Raw genomic sequence first — 23,915 nt, 5'->3', positions numbered from 1 at the left:
CTGGTATCTTACCATTCCGTTGTCTAGTACCACGTATGCTCGTATGAAAGCCGTGTATTTGCTGTCCGGCGTGAGCGCTCCATTTTCTCCTTCGTGAATCATTGGCGCCTGTCTTCTTTTGCGCCTGGATCCAGTGCTCTGGCATTCAGACTTTCCCCCACTTCCTATTGTGACTTCCTTTGACTCGATTAAGTCGTTCCTGCAGAGGGTCAGTTGGGAAGAACAATTATGTTTACAAAGCTGACATGTGGCACTTCTGTGGATGCCTGATATTGAAGGCTGCTAGTCATTTTTATCCAGTGCTATTTTTCCACTGGCATTTTATGCCATGGATTGGCGGGGAAAGGAAACATTTAACGTTAGACTGCTGAAGAAGCCAAGCTCCAATTAACGCGGCTTTGTATAAGACATGACAAACTATCTTACACTTGACGATGCAGTTCACGGTAGAATTTTGCTGAGGGTTACACACAATTCCTCAAATCTGGTGAAAACCTTTCCCCTGACAATACAAGCAACTCGATGGGAAGGTCAATACTTTTTTTCTCCTCTTGGTGCGATCAAATGTTTCTAGATATATTTACTGCTTCAGTTACCTCATGTTACCTCGAATGATCTGAAGAAATGCCAAAAATATGTACCACAAAGAAAATGAAAATCAGCATTTGAAGACTGGGAGATTTACTCATCTCATCTGCTGTCCAATTGTTGAAGAGTTTCGTCTACAATACCTTGTAAACGATAATGCACAAGTAAAGACACTAACCCTTCTAGTACCACAGCGACATACGGTAATCCTTGAGTCACTTTGGCGTCTTCGTAGGAGCGATACAGGTCAGGATGGTAGAGTATGTCCGGATCCGTGCCCTCAACGTTTTCATCAGTCTTCAGCCAAATGATTGTTATTTCCACGCAGCTGGTCAACGAAGTGAGTCATTAGGGAAAGTTAGAGTTCACTTAAAAATACGAAATCCCCAAAGAAACAACAAAAAAATCCTTGTGCGCGACAATACTTCATCACCAATATCAATCAACTTACAACTAGAAAATCCTTCAAAATATGGACAGTAATGGCCATTAATTTAACAATCTTTTCATACTAGCATGCAAGGATTTAATTGGACTTTTTGTCTGCTGAGAAAGGCCACCATATTGCTTTCAGCTCATAGATTTATAATCAACTTGAATTTCCGATAATGGAGTGAAAGAAAGTATGCCCTACTATTAGCTCATTGTATACTCACCTGACGGGCCCATTTCTTTGACTAATGGATCCAATTGTCACCTTGAAGGTGCGATCAAAGACTGGGTTCCCAGGGGTATCAGAAATCATGGGCTGTTGGAGCTCAACGGGAGCTGTATTATGAAGCACAACAGCAGAAAAGTGCAAAATGTGAGAAAAGTCTCCAAATGTCTAAGCCTCACAACACTGTTTCAAACTCGCCTGACCAGTATTCTATTTTTAGTCGTTTAAAGCTGTGTTTGAATCGGACTTTTTTGGAAAAACTCACGAGGCTTGTTGTCTGTTTAACTATTCAAGTCCAATTCGGACAGCCTATAAACTGGCCTAACTGTTTAGAGTAGAACGCTAATGGTTAGGTTTACATTCCACAGCGAACGTTTTGCAGGGCCAACGGGTGGCGCAGGAATACCTTCACTGTAAGATTTATGTTACCAATTATGTCGGTGGTGACCTTAATGTAACCACTATGGAATGCCCAAGCTCTCAAGGTAAGTTTTACATTTTTTTAAATTCAATGCCTTTGATATAATTAATCGAGCATTCAAGTTTCTGAATTGGAGATCCACCGTCTAACCTTTTGTTTTACCACTGAATTCATAATGAACCATATCAATTTTCAGTAGGTTAACTTAATCGCACTTTCTACCTGCTCTGGGTGAATCACATATCGAGTTGGTCTCTTTACTGACAGATCCCTCGCCAGCTTGAGTAGAAGCCGAAATTTGAAATCTATATCGCGTGTAGGTTGCTAGATCACTCTTCTTGACTGAATACGTTCTTGGAGTCGTATCATCAGTGACAACAAAATCTGATGCATTTAGATCGGGAATTGGATCCAGATCATCCGATCCATCCCTCGGTATCAGGTACGCATTGCGAAAAATCTAGGTTGGAAAGTTGAAACCAAAAAGTAAAATTCCCTGCACGCTGCAAAGCTTCCGGTTCCAAAGGGATGATAACGGAAGGTGTGTTCGAGCGTGAACCATGGGTGGACAACTAGTAAATTGCTTTTTATCAATGCGCATGTGCAAAACAGTTAGGCCTATACTTGAATATCCCTGGTCATAATGTTTTGTGAACACGCTCATATTCAGTTGGCTACAACTTTCGTGGCGTACTCTGGTCGGCAGGATGGTCCAAACCGCCAATCGTGTGATTGTTCTGTCGAACGTTACAGCTTGTCGCTAGAACTTGCCCAAAAGAAGCGACTGAGTCATTGAAAATGGCCTTTTCATTTTCCTAGTGCTTCATCAAACAGAACCATTTAAAACTGCAGTGGATAATAATCACAAACTTGAGTGTTAGCCAAAGTTTAATATTTAATAGGCCTAAATAAACTAGCGAACATTGAAACATTAAAAAGCAACCTCGGAAAGCTGTGACACATAGGGCATTATTTTGTACTTTTAAAAGAAGGAATTGAATGGTTTTGCTTCTATTCCCTGATTTCACCCTCGAAACTTGGATAATAAACTCTTGCATGTCATTTTTCCATACCGGAAAGAACAATTTCTCCATTCCATCCCCAGCAACGTGTCTGTCACAGAATGTCTGTCACTGAAGAACACGGTTCAGTCAAGACCAAAATAAGTATTAGCAGCGTGGACTGGATTTATCAACTTCACGTGGATTAGTGACAGTCATCTGCGACTGACTGCATGGGGTATAAGTCGCATGATGGCTATAAGGCTTTTAAACCATGCAGTATGTAATCAACGCAAGTTATCATAAGTGATATACTTTTGGTGTTTGATACGACAAAGACTTCTTTGACAAGCAAAAGAAATGATTTATCATACCTTGTAGGATACAACATTTCCTTGCTCAGGTGGATTCCATGTGACGAGGCAGTTGTCTCCTTTATTGTCGAGATGAACACCGACAGGTGCAGAGGGAACTTGAACATGAAAATGATAAACAGTAAGTGATAAAGCTCTAACGGTAAGATAAAATTAATAAATTGGTGCATCAGTGATGTGAGTTTTAATGGGGCAGCATGGCCCCCTGTAGAAATCCCCGAGAGGGTAAAGTCAAATTTGTGTACCCCTGTTTTATGCCCCTCTGCAGATAGCATGACCGTTCACAGTAGGTTTCGAAACAAGGGCTGAAAAAGGGAAATCACTGGTGCCGTTATTTTAGAATCCTTTGATGCTCGTGGAGGTACACCGTGATTCTTGCCTATACCAATCAAATGCCAGGGATATCATGAACCGTCCAACAGGGATGCCACTGGATTTCACTGAACTGAACGAAGGCAATGAGATTGGCTCTTTCAGCAAGGGAACTCAAAACTGAGGTCCAGCTGTTGTATGTTACTATGCATTTCATTCAAGTCCTCTCAAAAATAAGTTACAAAGTGTTTCACTCAGTTCTAAACTCCCTGAACACATAGCGTTTGTGAGAAGCTTTAATGAACCCTAACCTAGCTACAGTTTGATTGAATAAAGCAAACAGTAAGGTACACCCCACAGAAAAACCGACAGCTGGCCTACGTGCATGTCTTTCCGCTGCAGACCCCGCAAACGTTGATTCAAGATATAGTTATGATACTTAGGATTCCAAATAACATGAATAACGGAACATGTTTATAACAGATCCTATCACCTGTTTCAAGCGTAGTGCAAAACGATGGTTCACTCCAAGAACCTCGGCTCACTATTGTTTCTGCCTGGACCTGTGAAGGAAGCATTCAATTGAAAAAACGGACTGCCAATACACCTTCAGTTGTTAGCAGTGGGCAACCTCAACGATAATAAATAAATGACATTTTGCAGAATTTCTTTTAGATGAAGTTACTTTAAATGAAATAAAATGGTTACCCGTTCAGTATATAACGGCTTTAAGATGAAATTGGAAACTTAATTGACATGTTGAAGTGGCGAGTATGGTCTACACAGGCTCCAGACAAAAATTGTGAATTCGCGTTCCCGATTACTTTTAAGTTACCTGCATGGAGTAGTTGCTATCAGCAACCAGACCAGTCAGCACAAATTCAAGGACGGTATCGTTCAGTCCTTCAGTGACTTTCACTTCCTCATTGCCTTGGGGGACAATGCCATAGCGAATGTAGTAAGCAATGATGATGCCGTGAGGTGGGTCTGGACGGCGCCATCGAACTGTGATGGAGGTAGCATTCGCGCCGGGAGTCGTTACCATGGGAACTTGAGGTGGTTCTGAATACAAAAGAGTTTTGTACAGAATTGTCGTGTCTCCTTTCTTTCGCTGTTATGTCTGAATATCTATATAGGCTTAGTTTGCGTCCTGGTAAATATGACTCGTACCACAGTTATTTTTCTGCAAAGAAAACCCAATCATTGGACTTCCTTTGGCTACAATATGCAGCCGTAAATAACGTGTGCCAACAGAAGGATGTGCCTGGTCTGTCCTCCTTCATGGCCACTGAATTTTATAACTAACTCAAATATCACTAATTGTTTTCCTTTCACGAGTTCCTGCATGCATCTACAGAGTTATATCATTTATGTCACAAGTTGCTTCTCAAATGCATAAACGGATTTCATGCTTCATTTACCAAACACAAAGACTCACTTGCTTGGGCTGTGCGGAGCCTTATTGCCTCACTATACGGACCATCTCCAGCTGAAGTGCGTGCTAAGACTTGGAATGAGTACAGTGTATAGGGTACCAGACCACTGACGTCAGCTTGCGTCTCATTCGAAGGGGTGTTTTCAGTAATATTTACCCCTCTTTCCTCTAGATCCAGTAGTCGGTACCCGTACCCTGTGATGATGCCCCGGTGACCCTGGCAGGACGGTGGTTGCCACTCAAACCTCAGTCCTCGTTCCAATGTTGCTGTGTTGGTAATTCCTCTCGGTGGTTCTGATGGGGCTGTTGAAAAAAGTAGGCTCAAATACAGATACACGTGTTTTATAAAATTGGCTAAGAGATAAATTAAGTGATAATCAGATTTTCAAATAATGTGTAGCAGAAATAAAGCAACCCACATAAGATTATCACATATATGCTGAAAATGAAAATAAACTTTCAGCCAATCACAGGTGACCGTAGGAATTCCTGCTCTTAGATATATGCGTCTACCCTTGTCTCATTTGGTTTTTCAAAACAAAGAAAGTGTTCCTGAAAACGTCCTTTCTGTCTGGTAAAACACTTCCCTTCCTTTCCAGACAAGCTTCTGGACTTTATTTTTATTGCTGCATCGAAGCAAACTCTTTGCCGAGCTTCCCCTTGCTACTCCAAAACACTGAGCAGGCTATACAGCATGAATGAACAGGCCAGAAGTCATTGTCAACCATCGCAGCATCAATCTACCCACCCGCGTCAGCTGTATCAGCATAGACGTAAGATCCGTCCCCCTCTCCCGCTGAAGTCCTAGCTGTCACATCAACCTTGTATCTAGAGTGAGGAAAAAGGCCTCTGATGCTGTACTCCGTGCCTTCTGTTGTCCCCACCAGGGTACGATTACTTTCTGGTATCTCGCACTGCGATAACCAGACCAGGTCGTAGTGGATTGTGTAATTATCTATAGGACAGTTGCCAGACGGTTGATTCCATCTAACGCGCAGGGCAGTGGGCTGGTCTTCAACGGAATCCACAGATAATGCCTGAACCTGAGATGGAGCTAAAAGAAATTAAAAGAAAAAAATAACTTGTATACTTTCCGAAGAATTGCTTCTATGTTCATTCTTCATCTTATATACACATATTTGATTCATTTTTCATATTCTACCCAATATATCAACATGGGTAAACCTTTCACTTGATAAATTCATTACTCTGCTCACAAATATTAAACTCCGTATTATCATATAAAAATCATCCTCAAAAGCAAAATAATTACTCACTAGATCAATACATGAATACCAAAGATTTTCATATCATTGTTTGCCAACTGAGAATATTTGGGCCCTGAATAAAAACACACTGTGCATTATGACGATCTCAAAATATTTTCCTTCATTAACAATTACTACCACAAACATTAAATAATAAATTAACAGCAACAACACCAAAAAGAAAATCTCAAAATTTGTCAAATAATCACTTACCAACAGTGCTGGTTGTCACCTCAGTGGCATTGCTATAACTTCCAATGCCAATGGTATTTCTCACTGCAACCTCAAAGCTGTAGGACGTGCAGGGGGTAAGCTGAGTTGCCCGTTTCACCTGATAACGTAAGTCGGACGAAACCAATTCACCGGTTGCTTGGTTTCTGAGCTCCGTTTTGTAATTATAGTATGATAATGGACTGTTCAGCTCCTCACAGGGAACCTCATCCCATGTGAAGCGTATGCTGTCAGATGTGACATCTGACTCCTGCAAGTTCACTGTCGGAATGAAGCTGGATACTGTTGGTACAAAAAAGAAAATTACATCATTCAATTCAGAGTTATTTAAATTATTTGGCAGAATTTCGAGTAAACATGCCAATTGTCAGAGCAGATTTAAATATAGCTCACATTTTAGAGAAATATAGTTCCATACTGTTGACGATATTTGACGACTGAAAAGCAAGCGTCAGACGTTATAGACCTGCTTGGCAGCATGAAGTTTTTAGTTTGAATCTACAGATTCATATTTCAAGTCCGTCCCGCCAATTTAATTTCATAGGTGGATTTTCCTTGTTCAATTCTGTTGTCGACCGTCATTCAAAAAGGTAGGCACTTATTGGAGATAGCCCAATCCATGTTACTCAGAAAACGAATGCACTGTGAAAGATGATGGCATAAAGGTTTCAGATGAAAATAATTTTCCCCTGTTCCTTCTTTCATTCCTTTTTATTCCTCGTAAATGAGTTTGCTTACAACTATACCAGGCTTAATCTAGTTACACAGTTCTCTGACTTCATAGCACACCAACTAATATAAGGACTGTGCCAGACTGCCTGACATTTCCAAAGTTACAAACCTGTTGATGTAGTGCTTTGTGTTGACGTAGACTGGGTGGAATTCCCTGCCGAGTTCATAGCCATCACTGCTACAGAATAGCGAGAGTAGGGTTTCAGGTTGCTGAAGGACACATTAGTGACGCTGCTGGAGACAGTCTGCGTTACAGTGACAGGGTCTGCAATGCTTGAACTGCAGGCGAGGATCCTTGTGAGGGTATAACTGATGATGTAGGCATCAACTGGGCAGTTGGTGTTGGCCGACGCCGACCAGGTGACTCCAAGTTGATTATGAGAGATACCGTCAGGTTGGAAAACTTGGAGTGAGCTCACTGGACCTGGCGCTGTGTAACAAACCAACAATTCTTTAATTGTTTTAATGATGAGGTCAGAGTGAACAGAGCCTACTTTTAACCCTCCTCCTGTGAGTCGACTATGACCATGTGGATCACACTAACAGCAGAAATATCTCTGTTTGAACGCCTGGACAGTAATGTATTCAATATTTGGCTGCTAACAATGAGCATGAGTTTTCATAAACCTAACCCCTAAGCCACACTGTAAAAATTGCACGCACTTCGTGCACTTGCATGTGCATGTGACTTAGTACTTATTGCACTTGAGGCGATTAAGTGAGAACATGCGGACACCTGACTCATGTGAGGTGACAGTAAACATTTCAACCAAAACACTTCAAATGCTTGAAGCATACTTTTAGTGCCTGAAGTGCATTTGATCTCACTTCATGCACCTATACGTTCTCACCAGCATAAACTCGCTGCACCTGAATTGTTCCAGTGGTCTATTCAATGGCACCTAACGTGCTTGAAGCACACTTTTAGGTACCTGAAGTGCATTTGATCTCACCTCATGCACCTGCATTTGGACACCAATCTAAACTCGCTGCACTTGAATCGTTCAAATGGCAATATATTGACACCTGAGGTTCATTCAATGGCACCTAACGTGCTTGAAGCACATTTTTAGTTACCTGAAGTGCATTTGATCTAATCTCATGCACCTGTATTTACGCACCAATATAAACTTGCTGCACCTGAATCGTTCAAGTGGCAATATGTTGACACCTGAGGTTTATTCAATGGCACTTATATGCTTGAAGCACTCTTGTAGGTACCAGAAGTGCATTTGGTCTTATTTCATGTACCTGTATTTGCGCACCAATATAAACTCACTGCACCTGAATCCTTAAAATGGCAATATGTTGACACCTGAGGTTTATTCAATGGCACCTAAAGTGCTTGAAGCACTCTTGTAGGTACCAGAAGTGCATTTGATCTCACCTCATGCACCTGCATTTGGGCACCAATATAAACTCGCTGCACTTGAATCGTTCAAATGGCAATATATTGACACCTGAGGTTCATTCAATGGCACGTAACGTGCTTGAAGCACATTTTTAGTCACCTGAAGTGCATTTGATCTAATCTCATGCACCTGTATTTACGCACCAATATAAACTTGCTGCACCTGAATCGTTCAAGTGGCAATATGTTGACACCTGAGGTTCATTCAATGGCACATAACATGCTTGAAGCACTCTTGTAGGTACCAGAAGTGCATTTGGTCTTATTTCATGTACCTGTATTTGCGCACCAATATAAACTCACTGCACCTGAATCCTTAAAATGGCAATATGTTGACACCTGAGGTTTATTCAATGGCACCTAAAGTGCTTGAAGCACTCTTGTAGGTACCAGAAAGGCATTTGGTCTTATTTCATGTACCTGTATTTGCGCACCAATATAAACTCACTGCACCTGAATCCTTAAAATGGCAATATGTTGACACCTGAGGTTTATTCAATGGCACCTAAAGTGCTTGAAGCACTCTTGTAGGTACCAGAAGTGCATTTGATCTCATCTCATGCACCTGTATTTGCGCACCAATATAAACTAAGTGCACCTGAATCGTTCAAATGGCAATATGTTGACACCTGAGGTTTATTCAATGGCACCTAAAGTGCTTGAAGCACTCTTGTAGGTACCAGAAGTGCATTTGATCTCATCTCATGCACCTGTATTTGCGCACCAATATAAACTAAGTGCACCTGAATCGTCCAAGTGGCAATCTACTGACACTGGAGGTTCATTCAGTGGCACCTAATGTGCTTGAATCACACTTTTAGGTACCTGAGGTACAACGGTATAACTTGAAACTCGCTGCACCTGAAAAGTAGCAATTGACACATGATGGGATTCATATACTTGAAGCACTGCAGCACCAACGTACTTGAAGCATATTAGTTACCTGTAGTGAATTTAATCTAACATGAGGCACCAGTATATGTTCATACATGTACGTAATGGGTAGGCCTACCTGGTAAACATAATATGTTTTATAACTCGACGTGCCGACGTCCCTGCCTGTGGCTTTGGCTTTGCATGTGTTGGAAACAATAGGATTTAGAACCTTAAGTGAATATGCCACTCATATATCCATGATGCTCCTAAATTGTCTAAGTAATAAGACAAGGTACGTGATACTTAACAGCTACAAGACTTGGTTTACTGCACATGAAGCAGTGGTTCGATGCCTGTAGCTATAGTGAGTCTGCTCTTACCTAATGGGGCACGTATTTCCAGCTCTTGAATGGTTAATCATGCACCTGAATTGATAAAGAATAATATTGTGCAAGTAACACTACATATTTCGCCACTGCGGCGATCGCGGCCTGTGAACCCTAATTTATTAGCCCACCGAAGAAAAGCTGAGCTGTATTTTGGCAAGCCATCTTCATTATGAGCAGCGATTAGCCCAAGCCTAACCTCGGCAGCAGGGCACATCATCAACGGCTAAAGTGGGGGAATTTCATCACCTGAGACGCCTGATGTATCACTTGCCGCCCTTTTGATCACGTGACAGGAAACACTTGGCGTATTAATTTATACTTTTTTCCCCTTTTATTAGTACTTTCTAGTCCAGTGTTTTTCATATAAATCCATCTTGCATTGGTCATGTGAAGGAGGCTCTAGACTGTTCGTTTCTTTTGCCAAGTAACAAAGTGCCGTTTTGTATTTCAAGAGTATAGCCTTTAACCGGATTATTTTTCCTGCCGCGTATGAAAAACAGTCCTGGCATGAAATATGACACAGGTACGCGGGCGCATATGTACACGTACGTACATGTATGTTATAGCATACTACATGCACCGGCGGCCGTTTGTATGTTGTTGACACGATTGCACACATGCGACTGACATGGCGTCGTTGATCGGAGATCTGAAGACGAAGACAACAGAAGAATTGTGTGCTTTCCGTCGGGAACAGGACATTACCGATGATGTCATCGAGAAATTTGAGAGTAAGTACTCAAGCAGTTTGCATTAGTTTCAACGGTTTCTTACTGTGGGAGAAACAGATTTTACTTGCTGGGATTCACTGTGACACTAATGTTAGGTCTTATGACTGATCCCAACGCTATGTTTACCCGTGCACGGCCGCACGTATGCAAAGGCCATGCAAGGAAGGAATGGCACTGTTCCCATGTATAGGCCTAGCCTAGATCAGATATTGGTAGGTATGGGCCCAAACGTTAGTTAAACACCTTCTGTCGAAACGACACAGGTCGTTTATAAACAAGTTTATGTAGGCTAGGTTGCCCAGGTTGAGGCCCCCTCCATTGTATGTGGCCACCGCTGTAGAATGTTTTTTCTTTTTTGGGGGGGGCTTATAATTGTTCCCTGTAACAACTTGTTCATTATAGATCCCGCGCTCAATTTCTCAGGAAGCTGTCCAAATACAGAGTGGCACAGAGTGAAATAGGACAGCTATTACTACAAGTTTACATTTGTAATTTTGTTAGCCATCCCCCTTTATTTTATTGTTCCATTTCCTTTTAAGTTTCTCAAAATTCTCTGCATATGTTTATTGTCAATACGCACGCATTTTCCTTGACAAGCAGGGGGATTTCAAACAGAAGGAACTGGAAAAGTCTAGATTTTTTCATGCAATAATTTTCCTCCGATTTCATAATTTAAAGCCACTTGATATTTGTTACATGAAATACAGATCTTTACACATTTTCTTCAATAGAATTAGATTAAATCTAAATCAAGTGCGACAGTTTCTCTTTTGAGTAAACTGTTATATACCTATGATGAGCAACACAATTTGCATAGGATGGAAAAAATCCCACACCTTCTTGTTCCATAGTTGAGGAAGCAATACGGGTGTCTATACAGGTATTTGTTTGCTGAAACCAAAGTGGCTGTGCTGACAACAGTGGACAGTAACAAAAAAGTTCCCTGTAAACTGCTTGACAATCCAAATGCACATTTCATAAATTAATTTTCTTGGTAATAACGCAGGTTGGTGAGAAAATTGACAACACACAAAATTCCCCGACCCTCGTGATCAGCATGGACGAGAAGGTACCAACTGGAGCACACGTTGTCAGCTTTCAAAGAACCATGGTTGAAGTGTATGGACAACAACCAGTCAAGCGGAGGATACTCACTTTACTGGGTGGATACTACATCCTTGACTTCGAATATCCACATGGATACTCCGTCATGCTCATACAAATTCCTGCAGCATTTTCTGCCGGGCAGAATGGTGAAAGACATGCCAAAGTCTGGAGTAACCTATACTGTTAATTAGAATTGACCATACAGGTGGCAGGGTTGGATTTTTATCGTTAGATAAACGACTTTCCAAAGTCGCATGTCAATCAGGAGAGACTCAGTGCATGACCTTTAACAGATTTTTTCGTGTTGGCAAATTGTGATTACAACATTTGCTTCTTTATTAAGTGTGAGGATTTCATGCAATATGAAACTGAATTGGACACAGAAAAATCAACATTGAAATGCAGAGATTTTTTTCAGGGGAATGGATGTTAGGTGTATTTCTCATCTGTGACAAATGCATTCCATGAACACAAAACAAGATACTTAAAACCTGTTTTGGATTTCTGTGCAGTGGTTTGCTTTATGGTTAACGTGACATTTAAACAGCCACAACTTGTCAGTTGAATGTTTGGTGGGGATGGTGGACACTATTGTGAGACATATCCCCACCCTTTTGTGACACTGACAAACCCTCAAATAATACTGACCCTCATTTTGGTTTCAATTCAGTTTTAATTTGCCAGAAAGACTCACTACCTTGATCTCTTCTAATTCATAATTCATGTCTGTCATTACGCATTTAGAAAACAAAAACAAGTTAACTGGACAAATCAAAATTCTCTTATAAATAATGTAATGAAAGGGTGTATAACATTTAAAAATATTTTTAGAGGGTCTTCCAAACAAAGAGGAAGGCATCCATATTCAGTAATGAGAAAATATTAACCAATGCCAACTAATAGTTTTTTAATAAGTGTTTCATGAAAAGTTAAGTGTTGAAAAGTTTCAAAGTTTTTGAGAAGTTTTGTAATATTTTATATCGAATACGTCAAGTGAAACTGATAATTTTAACTGTTAATTTAACTGGGAGTGTTAAGGGAATGTACATGGGCAAGCAAAACTACAAACAAAACTACAGTCATTTCACGTAGTACCTCATTGAAATGTTGGAAATTTACATTCAAAATTTGATCCTGTAAAATAATAGCACCAGAAAAGTATAGTATTTCTTGTCAGTTTCCAACACTGGTCGGCCGACTTTTGTTTGAAAAACCTGATTGTTTCAACTTTAACCTCTCAGTCACCCAATTTATTCAGTCAAATTTGCTTGTGTTTTAACCCATTTGTGACCGAATGCAATCCAGCTAAATGCGTTTCCCTACAGCCTTACATTTGATTCATGTCTACTGGGATTGAAACACTACAGGAAAATAATCCATTATCTTGGATTCTTCAGGCATTTTGGAGCATTTTGTGCCAAGTTTGTTTTTTTAAGTCTGTAATTGAGATACAAAGTGGTAGTTATATCAATCAATCATGTTCTGTACCATTTCAAATACCACATTTTATCCAGATCTTTTATAGCTACTACATGCATAAATAAGAAATCAATCATGTGATTGAATGTATATTAGAAATGTTCCTAACACTGCTTTTAATATACTCACATTGTATGCTTGCAACTGCCATCCAGTGATAATAATCATGTCAATGCATAAAATGTATAATCTTCATGTGAATAGAAGCCAACTAAGATTTACTTTATGTGGTCCGTGCGCATCGCATACATGTCAAACATTAGGCGTTAGTCTGCTGGTGCCTAAACTTTTCCTAAGAATGTCACCTCTGTCACTTGTTTCGTTGCTTGATGTACATGAAGTAATGGAAATGCCGTGTCATCTCAGGTGCATGTATGTGAATGCATCAATGCTTGAAATACAGGAGGTAATGGACGTGCCTCAGGTAAATGCTGTGCTGCAAGTAGCGCGTTAACTAGCACCTGAGGCACAAAGTGTCTCAGGTGCAATTGGTGTTAGTAAGTGCTATTTGAGAAACTGGCACCTGGAGTGCAATGGTACCTCAGGTGTTCATGGTTCTGGGACAAATACGTGCTAGTCTTTATGTGCTAGGAAAATAGCACCTGAAGTGCAATGGTGCCTCAGGTGTTCATGATTCTGGGACAAATACGTGCTAGTCTTTATGTGCTAGGAAAATAGCACCTGAAGTGCAATGGTGCCTCAGGTGTTCATGATTCTGGGACAAATACGTGCTAGTCTTTATGTGCTAGGAAAATAGCACCTGAAGTGCAATGGTGCCTCAGGTGTTCATGATTCTGGGACAAATACGTGCTAGTCGTTATGTGCTAGGAAAATGAAGTGCAATGGTGCCTCAGGTGTTCATGATTCTGGGACAAATACGTGCTAGTCGTTATGTGCTAGGAAAATAGCACCTGAAGTGCAATAGTGCCTCAGGTGTTCATGATTCTGGGACAAATACGTGCTAGTCGTTATGTGCTAGTAAACGTGCACTAGTTGGCCGTCTAACACTTAAGGTGCATAAAACTAAGTGCATGAGGTGTTCATGATTCTGGGACAAATAGCCGCTAGTCTACAAGTGCATCATGTGCAGCGCATTTTTACAGTGCACGGTCCATCTGAATCAGAGCAACTAGTACCCTACCTGGACAATTCTATACATTCCTTGTTTAAAAGGTCTATGGGCTTCCTTTCTTGTGGTCACTGTGTAAACTTTAAGCACTGGGGTTCTTCCTTGTTTGGTTAAAATTTGGGAAGTCCAAAATTGGCTAAAATGTCAGTAATCTGAAAAATGCCTATGAAGCATGCAGAGGTACATAAGTGTTATTACTCACTTCCTAGGCCTGTGCGTAGCCTTATCGCCTCACTATACGGACCATCACCAGCTGCAGTACGTGCTAGGACTTGGAATGAGTACAGTGTGCAGGGTACCAGTCCGCTGATTTCAGCTTGCCTCTCATACGAAGGGGTGTTTTCAGTAATATTTTCCCCTCCTCTTTCTAGATCCAGTAGTCGGTACCCGTATCCTGTGATGACACCCCGGCGACCCAGGCAGGGTGGTGGCTGCCACTCGAACCTCAGTCCTTGTTTCTGCCTTGATGTGTTGATAACATCGCTTGGAGGTTCTGTGGGCACTGTACAAAAAGTCATACTACATAATTGCAAATAGATGTACGCGTAAATGCACTACCTCATCAATAATATCACTCAACTGAGAGCAATTCAGTGAAAATCAACGGAAATCTCGCCAAAAAGAAACGTATAAACTACACATAACGTTTATGTATTTGATTGAGTGTGTTCTTTGAAGCGCGTGAACACACAGTTAATGTTATGAAGGCATTCTAAATAATGCATTCAAACACTCAAAGACAAAAAGTTTCGAAGACTTTAACATATTCGCATTGCGTTTGTGGAGATATAAATATCTGCCTGGCGTTTTTGATTAATTCTTTTTTTCTTGTTCATTCTTTTTACTGCGGAATGGATGTAAGACCAATATGGACGTAGGACCAATTGTGAACACCAATGATATGTACCGGACCAATGAAACGCTGGATCCATGGCGCGCAGGACCGATGGAAAGTAAAATCAATGGAACGTTGGAGCAATGTTACATAGGACCATTGGCACGTAGGTCCATTGGTATGTAGCACACAGGACCAATAGTGCGTAGGCCCAATGCGCGTAGGTCCGATGGTACGTATAGGTCCAATTAACAACACGAAGACCCAACGGCACGTGTAGGTCCAATGGCACGTAGGTCCGATGACACTAAGGACCAATGGAACTTACAAAAAAATGGCATGTTGGAGCACTGGGACTTTATTGATTTGTTCCCATCCCTAATATGTAATTTCTACCTGCTTCTGCTGTGCTTCCATGAACAAACGATTCATCTCCCTCTCCAGCTGATGTCCTGGCTGCTACATAAATGGTGTAATTAGAGTACGGTGAAAGGCCCGTAATACTGTACTCAGTGTCTGCCGTTGTCCCAGCAACTATTCGATTGCTGACCTCGGTTTCACAATTCACCATCCGAGTCAAACTGTAGCTCAGAGTGTAGTCGGTTATGATACAGTTGGCAGACGGTCGATTCCAACTTACTTGCAGCATTGTTGGGTAGCCATTCACAGCATTAGCAGACAGACCCAAAACTCATTTGGAAAATACAGAGAAAAGAATAAACCAGAAATCTGTGGACTGCTAAGTATTGGGGGACATGAATATAGGCGTACATGTAGTTCGTTTGGTACTTTAAAACACATGCTACACTTACGGTCACATTACATTAACGAACTGGGTGTTGATACTGAACGAAAAACTAAAATAAGCTCCACTTGCTGTTTATCAAAATCACCGAAAGAAGTTGGACTTGTCTCTCTTTTCAAAATTTGCTTTACACTTGCTCGACACTGTTGCCCTCAAAGTGTCGAGATTTCTAATAGATAAACATTTCAAAAATACACACAAGCTTTCAAGGCCAAACACCAATTCAGATTGGTGAGGTTTATAACTACATTCATTTGGAGACTTACCAACACCGCTCGGGGTTGTCACCTCTTGAGCACTGCCGTAAGGTCCAAGGCCAATGTCATTGATAGCAGCCATCTTTATACTGTATGGTCTACAGGGTTTAAGCCACCCCGCAGTTCTTGTTGCGCGGTAATGAGTAGGGTGAGACTGGGATCCACGAATGGAGATGTCAGTCACAGACACGCGATATTGATAGGATGATGATGGGCCGTTCACCTCATCACACGGGATTTCATTCCAGGAGTAACGTAATGTAGTGGATGTAGTCTCCAGCACAGTCACTGTTGGTAGAAAGCTTGGCTCTGTCGGCACCAAAACACAAAATACAATCAGTTATATTGATGCTGAATAAATATGTCATCTGATAGGGGGCCCACAACCATGCGTTACTGATTATTGAGAATACCCCCATCAGTATTCATCATGTTATCCAAGTCTTACAGCTTCAAGATGTTATGGGGCATTGTGGCAGCTCTTAGGACGTGAAAATCTGCAAAGGTTTCGACAGGCCAATGGTGGGGGTGAATCTTTACACTACAAGTGCTGTTTAATCTCGGTCCAATTTCTTGATCCTCATCTTCTAAACACCGCTGCTGCGGTGGTGATAAATTAACACCTCAGCAACATCAGAGGAGTGCACCCGACTGGTGTAGTCTTCTGCAACACCAAGGGTGTTAAACAGACACCAAATAAACATCACATTGTTTGCAGCATGTCTTTTCAAGTAAGATATAGGGAAAAACTGACAGGAGATTTATTTATTAATAATTTATTTCATGATTAAATAGTGGCTTTGCATAATTTCTGAAATTATGTTTGTCGGCTTCATTAAGAATACAACCAACCTATTGCACTGGTTTCTCCATAGGCCTCCAGTGCAATTGAATACCCCGCTGAATTGCCAGCAACCACGGACACCGAGTACTCAGAGTAGGGTTTCAAGCTGTCCAGGGTCTCAGAAGTGACACTGCTTGCAACAGTTTGGGAGACGGTAACAGGATTGGAGATGTTCGTGCTACATGCTTTTATCCTAGTCAGTGTATATCTGATGATGTAGGCATCAACTGGACAGTGGTTGGCTGGCTCAGTCCATGTGACTACAAGTTGATTGTGAGAGGTACCGACGGGTTGGGAAATTTGCAGTGAGCTGACTGGATCTGGGGCTGTAGAACAACACAAAACAAATCACAGACAGGATGATCGATCACGTTATGACCACGTAGTGCAGTGTTTTTCTCGTTGCCTTCTTGTGGTGTCCTGCTTAGCCTAGGTGTAAGCCAAATCGGCCAGGGGCTGATGTGGGTATACATTCTACTTATTTGAGCTTCCTGTTAAAATTTCGGTTTTTTTTCATGAAAGCCTCAAAATATTCCATCATTTCATCTGGGTACGAGTACATCGAGTTTGCATGTATCCAGTAATACTTCAGAAGTGAGAGGTCAGTTTTTGGCACAACATTTCTCTTTCAAATAAGGCAACTAAATATCTACAGCTTCCGTAAATTAACATGCTAGTGACCACAGAACCAAGGGCTTTTTTGAAGCTGAATTTTTATAAAGTAGGGAAATGAACTTCGAATATAATTGCAAACTCGACATGTTTTGGGCAGTTTTTTTTCAAGCGCACCCGGATCAGGGTTTATTTTGGGGTTCAGCACCTTTTGAGCAAAAGCATGATGAATTCTAGCAGTTGTATTTAAGCAGCCACATCTCGGGCATTTCCTATTTCAAAGTACTAGATTCAACACTGGAAATAAGGAAGCAAGGAAACCCGACGCACTCACCTTCTTCCTCAATCCTTAGCTCAGCCAGTTGTAAGCAATTGTTCGAAAGCTCCACACTGACGTACCGAGCCCTAACGCTGGGATTGGCCACGAAATGAATCGTCTGTCCGTCAGGAGAGGCTTGACTGGAGCTGACCGCCGATCCGATCTGTTGGTTCTGTGAGTGAACTGAATTCACCCCAGCTCTCACTACGGCTCCGGCTAATCGATCGCCTGCGATGACAGAAGATAAACAACCCTCAAAACTTCAGCCAAAGCGTACGAGACCAGCTACTGGGACTGCCACCAAGAGTGCATTTCCAAAACCAATGTACATTTTTGAAAATTTGTCTTTACGACATCTTTTTGGAAGCTCATTTACACGATAAAGTTACAAGGTCACGAATTATTTAATTTCCAAGAAAAACTCGTTGAATTTAAGCTGCTTTAATGATGACATCATAGCTTAATGGTTGTCAAGTTAAAATATTAACAACGTTAAAATCAATTACATCGTAGGTTCTAAGCCCCGCCAACTATCTTTCCCTTACCGGTATGCAAATATAATATAACTTAAATCAGGGTTTCTTAAAAACAAAATAATTTTAAAAATTATCTCTACAAACAAACTTGGGAGATCTGTAATTCCTCAAAAAGGAAAACAACCAAAATCTAAACTTGCTCCTCCGAAAGTTTACTGCGACGTCCAAGAACACCTTTAATGATTTACCATAAAGGTGTAAACTTTGGAAGTTGAAGGAGCATTAATGGTATTATGCAAGCAAATATGAACATTCCCGACTCATGCAGCTCTTTCACTGATGATGACTGGGTGCTTCTGCTCGGGGCAGATGGGGACAGATGTAGACTTGGAAAGAAAAACTTCTGTTAATTAATAATTAATGAATTAATTTTCGACGCTGTTTGATTCTCTATACAACAGAAAATAATGTCAAAGATTAAACAAACTACCCTGACCATAGTTGAGAGAAAGAGATTTTCATTCTGGGATTATTCTGAGATTAACTCAGCGAAATGTACTTTTTATACAAGCTTCTTTGTCCTTTGGGAGTTTGGAATTTTGGTGATTGCCTACTCCCTTTAGCAAGTACATTTTCTTGATAGAGGATGGTTCTTTCATTACTCAGTTCAGCAAAGTTCGGAAGCCATAGCAGCAGGGCTTGCAAAGACTTTATACATTCCTTTCGAATGCAATCTACAGTGCCTTACCGTATCCGTCGAGTCTATTGACAATGGTGATCCTTTCCACGCAGTAGGTAGTTACAAGATCAACTCTCCACCACTGGTATCCGCTACACTCTGAAAGAATTACAAATAATGATCTCTTCAGGGGATTTGTCTGTCACTGCTGTTGCGTGTGCTATCGCAGTGGTGTGTGTAGTCTTGGCCCAAGACGTCAGTGATCGATAGCCGATCGCCGCTTGCGCGCGAATGTTTTTGTAAATTGGGACGCCTTCTAGCGCACCCAAAGACTAACCCTACCAGCTCACACTAATGTCTTGGGAATTTGTAGCACTGGCTTATGTTTTTCTTTGTTTTCCCCCGCTTTTCCTGGGGAACCAATCACCAGCAATTATCAATATATGCATATACGTTCATGACGTCATTCGGCCGAGAATTGAAAATAAAAATGGCGTCCTGATCTAGAGGCCTGAAAATTTCCGCATAAAATGTCGTGTTTAGGTGGTTGTAACACGCCAATAGATAATTTTTACAACTTTCCTGTAGTAACAAGACCTTCCAGTACTTAATTCCTCGAATCACCACACGCACACTGCATGCACCGTTCACGTATATGCTCGGTCCGCGTAATTTCCTTTTCTAGGATGGTCAGAGGCAATTATCTTATATGGGCGTGGTTAACTGGGAGCTTGATCAATAAGCCACTTGCGAATATAATTTCAATAAAATCGGGTACACTGTGTTATCTGATTGCACAGAAACATAACAATTTGAATTCCCCCGACTAAAGACACTGTTTCTATACCTCATGATTCGGGGCAAGCTTTTGCATAGCGACAACCATCTCTGGAATGGACTGGTTTCTTTGTGCAGTTCGTATCCATTGAGAACAGTGTATTGTTGCAAGGCCTCTCTTATGTAACTAAGCAAAAGCTTGCCTCGAATCACGTGGTATAGCAACAGTGGTTTTAGTACGGAAAATTCAAGTTATGTTCTCGTGAATTTAAATAACTCAGTGTACCAGATTTTATTCAAATTTAACTCGCAAATGGCGTATTTAGTGCACAATTATTATATAGTCTCGCCTCAAGACCACACAAAGCAATGCAGGCTGTAACAAAGATATACCCAATACAAATTATCCCTATTCATTTAATCAATTAATTTGATTCACTTTTGTCCTCTAAATGTACTTCTGTCCTATAAACAGATTGGTTTCATACTTTTATTTTCGTTTGGTCTGTTGTACTTATAAAATCATAAAGGACGCCCCATAAGGTTCACTGCGATTTCAAACCATATAATTAAAAAAATCTAAATGGGTGTACTCACGCGTGTGTGATATTGAGTAAATGTCACCATCCACGGCTTTGGAAGGGTACGCATCGTTATAATTACTGCTTTGACTGACGTGTTTGTCCTGCAGGTTGATAACAGCCAAGCCTGGAATTGGAAACAGGGAGAAGTTGTTCTTATAGGTCATATATCTTTGAATTCGCATTGTTTTATTTGCTTTGAGTTACCAGTAAGTAGGTAGGTAGGTAGGTAGGTAGGTAGGTAGGTGGGTGGGTTTGTTTGTTTGTGGGTTGTTGGGGTGTTTGTTGGGTTGTTTGTTTGTTTTTTGTTGGGGTGTTGGGTGGGTTGTTGGGTTGTTTGTTTGTTGGGTTGTTGGGGTGTTTGTTTGTTGGTGTGTTGGGTTGTTTGTTTGTTTGTTTGCTGGGGTGAAAGTTCCTTAATTATCGGCTCAAGCACGTTTGAAGGAAATCTACCAAAACGTGCCAATAATGATGCCCGAAGTCTTTTGTCTAAAATGGACAGTCGTGGTTCAACTTCGTACCTCAAATTTAAAATGTTGTGATTTAACATTGAAACACCCTTGTTCCACTTTCAAACGTTGCTACCGCCCATTGTGCTTACAAAAGCCCGTTTATTTATACAGACTTGTGGTAGAAACAAGTGAAATATCTCTCGTGCGATGGTTTTAAGAAGAACCAGTCGGGTAAAAAATATCTGCAGTTAGGACTTGAACGCTAGATTTCAGGTTGCACTTATAGTAGGCCTACGGACATAATGTGATGGGCGTTATAAGTGTGAAAAGCTTGTGGATGGACTGAACCGTGCGGTAATTCTTCTAAATAAGAAATTATTAGTCTCCATTAGGGCTACAAAACGTTTTCACTGGTACCCAACAGATTGCTGGGCTGTTGTTCTCGCTCTATATATTTTGGACATGTAAAGCGTTCAAAACGCACAGAGAGGTTAAGTCACACATATCATTAAAGATCTGGTGCTCCCTTCTGAAGGATGGAGGAAACGAAAAGGTCAATGCCAAAAGAAAACGGATGTGTCCTGCTCTCGACAGTTCCTACAATAATATTATCTAGACTTCCAATCGCACAAGGAAATGTATCCAAAGATCACACTGCAACGTTTAGCCGAACAGTTGTAGAAAAAGCAATGAGTTGTGAAGAGATCATAACAAAAGCCCTACTCCCCTTCAGCCTATTCCATACTCACCGAGTATAGCTTGCACGATTTCGTAGGAAATCGATTCGATTGAGGTGTGGGATGACGGCGGGGAGAAAAGTCTATAAAGACTTCAATAGTGCTGGGAAACAAGTGTCTACTCAGAGACCTGATCAATTCAGTTGATCAGGGTTGAAAAAGGTTATCAGCACAGCTTATAGCTAATTCAATTTTAGAAATAAATTGTTTCCCAATAATTTTTACCCATGTAGCGACTCGCACATGAGCAGGGGTCAGATAGATCAATCATGATAAAACTGGCTGAAAACAGCCCAAAAAGGCATAAAGAAGCTGAGCTGTGAAAATCTCCTATATTTTTTGGACACAGCCAGTGAGGGAAAAAATGAAATCCAAAACAAAAAACTGAAATCAGCTAAAATGCTGAGAACTCTCACCTCTGCATTAGGCAATGAATAGAAATTCCCCAAGAAATAGACTTGCGAGCTTCAAGATTAAGCTTTGGAAATAGTGGTGTTTTTATGAAATTTAATCACGGCGCGAAATGCACTCGTTCAGCATTAGGGGTGGTGGACTTCACTCGCTGTGAGCTCATTTCCATGACAAAGAAAACAGTACAGAAGGCAAATTCCACTGGCATACCGGATGGTGTTACTCACTTGTTTGACTGACATCTTAGAACGACTCACCTTGATCAGGAATGGAGAAGGCTATGAGTAATGTTATACCAAGACGGTACCAACAATCTCGATAACTCAGCATGGTGGTTCGCTGAATCTACAAATCCCTCTGATGCTACTGCGTTATCCGGACCTGTAACACCTGTGGGTACTCTACGGACGAACGAACTTTGAGTAACTTATGTTGTTTTTCATAATAAAGAGGAAGTTCGTCAGCTCGGGTATTCTTTGATTGCTTTCATTTTGTCATTTTGTTTGATGCGTCCGGGTCTGTTTCCTGGGTCAATGTTTGGTACGTTCTCACATTAGCAGTTTAGCTGTACTCACAAAGCTGTAAACGTCACATGCAACAGCCGCGGAGAATTTGAATTTCTAAGTATAGCGACATCCGTACAGTGGAAGTTTTTCACACAAAACCTAATTTTCAAACTTCTTGAAAAAGGACTTTCATGATCAGCAGTTTAAGTCTTGGACTATATGACAACAAATATTATAATTATTTGTATTGAGCTTTTTTGGCCAATCAGAATCTGGTTTGAAGCTCATTCATCCGCAGTGACCAATAACATTCATTTTCCGTGTGGTAACTGGTGCCCTGTTGTAAAAGAGAATTCAGGACAAACATTTCTTTGTATTAGCTATTAACCTTTGTTTTTTATTTTGATTTTTTATTTGTTGCTTGCATCTATCTGTGACTTGATGAACAGGTACGACAAGTTCTAAAGAAAACAAGGCATTGTGTTGCCTTCCCCGACAGACGAAGGAAAAATGTCTACGGTTTGTGTAATCCCAATATATAACACGCGATGGTTTAACGGCTTATCTTTTTACAGAGAGTGTGCTTTTTTACTGTAACGCTTCCTCGTCTTTCGGAAACGGTCGATCATCAGGCTAAAAAAAATTGGCCGTCATGGTCTGCACGTGACATAGAAGCAGATGTTCATAAGATTAACTTCACTCGATATCACCAAGCAAGCACGATGTGGAAAGATCCATCAGCCTGTTCCTAATTTACTTCCCCATAAGACTGAGCAGAAAATGCATTACTAGGCTGTCACCCAATCCCACGATGCATTGCGAATGTTGAAAAGCTTCTGTTGAATATATTCGTTGATGTACATCGTGCAGGATTCTTTTAAAAGTCTTTAAATCAGGCAGCATTGATGAGTCAAATCTAAATCAACCTCACGCACCTTGAGTGGGTGGTGCCTTAAAGTGCAATAGGGTAATACCTGTCACTGTCGCGTTTGGTTACTTACTACTAAAAGCAAATACACATTTAACTTTAACTACTTTGTATTATAATTATAAGGTGTAAAACTATAACGTAATACAGTATAAGCCAACTATCATACTGTTTCTGTAAATACCAAAGGCATTTTGACCGTCAGTGATCACGCCCTAACAGTGGCATTTTGTGCGCGATGGTGTTTTCCTGAATATTTCTTCATTTTCTCCCATGTATTGGTTTCTTTAGGCTCGAATGTCACATAGCACAGTACCTAGGGCACTTCTGAGGATTCTTTTGATTTCATAGCAAGAAATAGTTAAAAATAACTTTGGGCTTTGTAACGGCAAGAGATCAAGCTACTCCTATTAACAGATCATTCATACTCACAAGTGCAGTAACTTCTACCCCAAATCTGGGAACACAGGTTATGAATAAGCCAGGCAGTGCGAATTTAAAGTATCCTTAGCTGAGACTCTGAAATGACTTTGGTGTGTCATGACATAATTTTT

At 40.9% G+C, this 23,915-nt stretch overlaps 1 protein-coding gene across 1 annotated transcript in view; it reads right to left on the bottom strand.

Moving 5' to 3' along the window:
* LOC110982769 (uncharacterized) overlaps positions 1-22,552 on the bottom strand; it is a 29,835-nt gene extending 7,283 nt beyond the window's left edge. The window contains exons 1-19 of the mRNA XM_087144349.1: positions 22,185-22,552; positions 20,344-20,454; positions 19,039-19,128; positions 17,830-18,042; positions 16,892-17,209; positions 16,049-16,348; positions 15,374-15,667; positions 14,345-14,644; positions 7,130-7,450; positions 6,271-6,570; positions 5,538-5,843; positions 4,793-5,092; positions 4,190-4,416; positions 3,848-3,917; positions 3,043-3,140; positions 1,890-2,127; positions 1,245-1,356; positions 767-916; positions 13-199 (exon numbers count right to left, since the gene is read on the bottom strand). Of these exons, the coding sequence (XP_087000475.1) occupies positions 13-199; positions 767-916; positions 1,245-1,356; positions 1,890-2,127; positions 3,043-3,140; positions 3,848-3,917; positions 4,190-4,416; positions 4,793-5,092; positions 5,538-5,843; positions 6,271-6,570; positions 7,130-7,450; positions 14,345-14,644; positions 15,374-15,667; positions 16,049-16,348; positions 16,892-17,209; positions 17,830-18,042; positions 19,039-19,128; positions 20,344-20,454; positions 22,185-22,257 (4,008 nt within the window). The 5' untranslated portion in view covers positions 22,258-22,552. The remainder of the gene's footprint in view (positions 1-12; positions 200-766; positions 917-1,244; positions 1,357-1,889; positions 2,128-3,042; positions 3,141-3,847; positions 3,918-4,189; positions 4,417-4,792; positions 5,093-5,537; positions 5,844-6,270; positions 6,571-7,129; positions 7,451-14,344; positions 14,645-15,373; positions 15,668-16,048; positions 16,349-16,891; positions 17,210-17,829; positions 18,043-19,038; positions 19,129-20,343; positions 20,455-22,184) is intronic.
* Positions 22,553-23,915: the final 1,363 nt, after the last annotated feature.

The sequence above is a fragment of the Acanthaster planci genome, linkage group LG12, assembly GCF_054643075.1.
Source record: "Acanthaster planci isolate LZ-2023a linkage group LG12, COTS_SCS, whole genome shotgun sequence".
NCBI lineage: Eukaryota > Metazoa > Echinodermata > Asteroidea > Valvatida > Acanthasteridae > Acanthaster > Acanthaster planci.
Note: the sequence above shows the minus strand (reverse complement) of the source record. Positions and strands in the feature narration are given on the sequence as shown.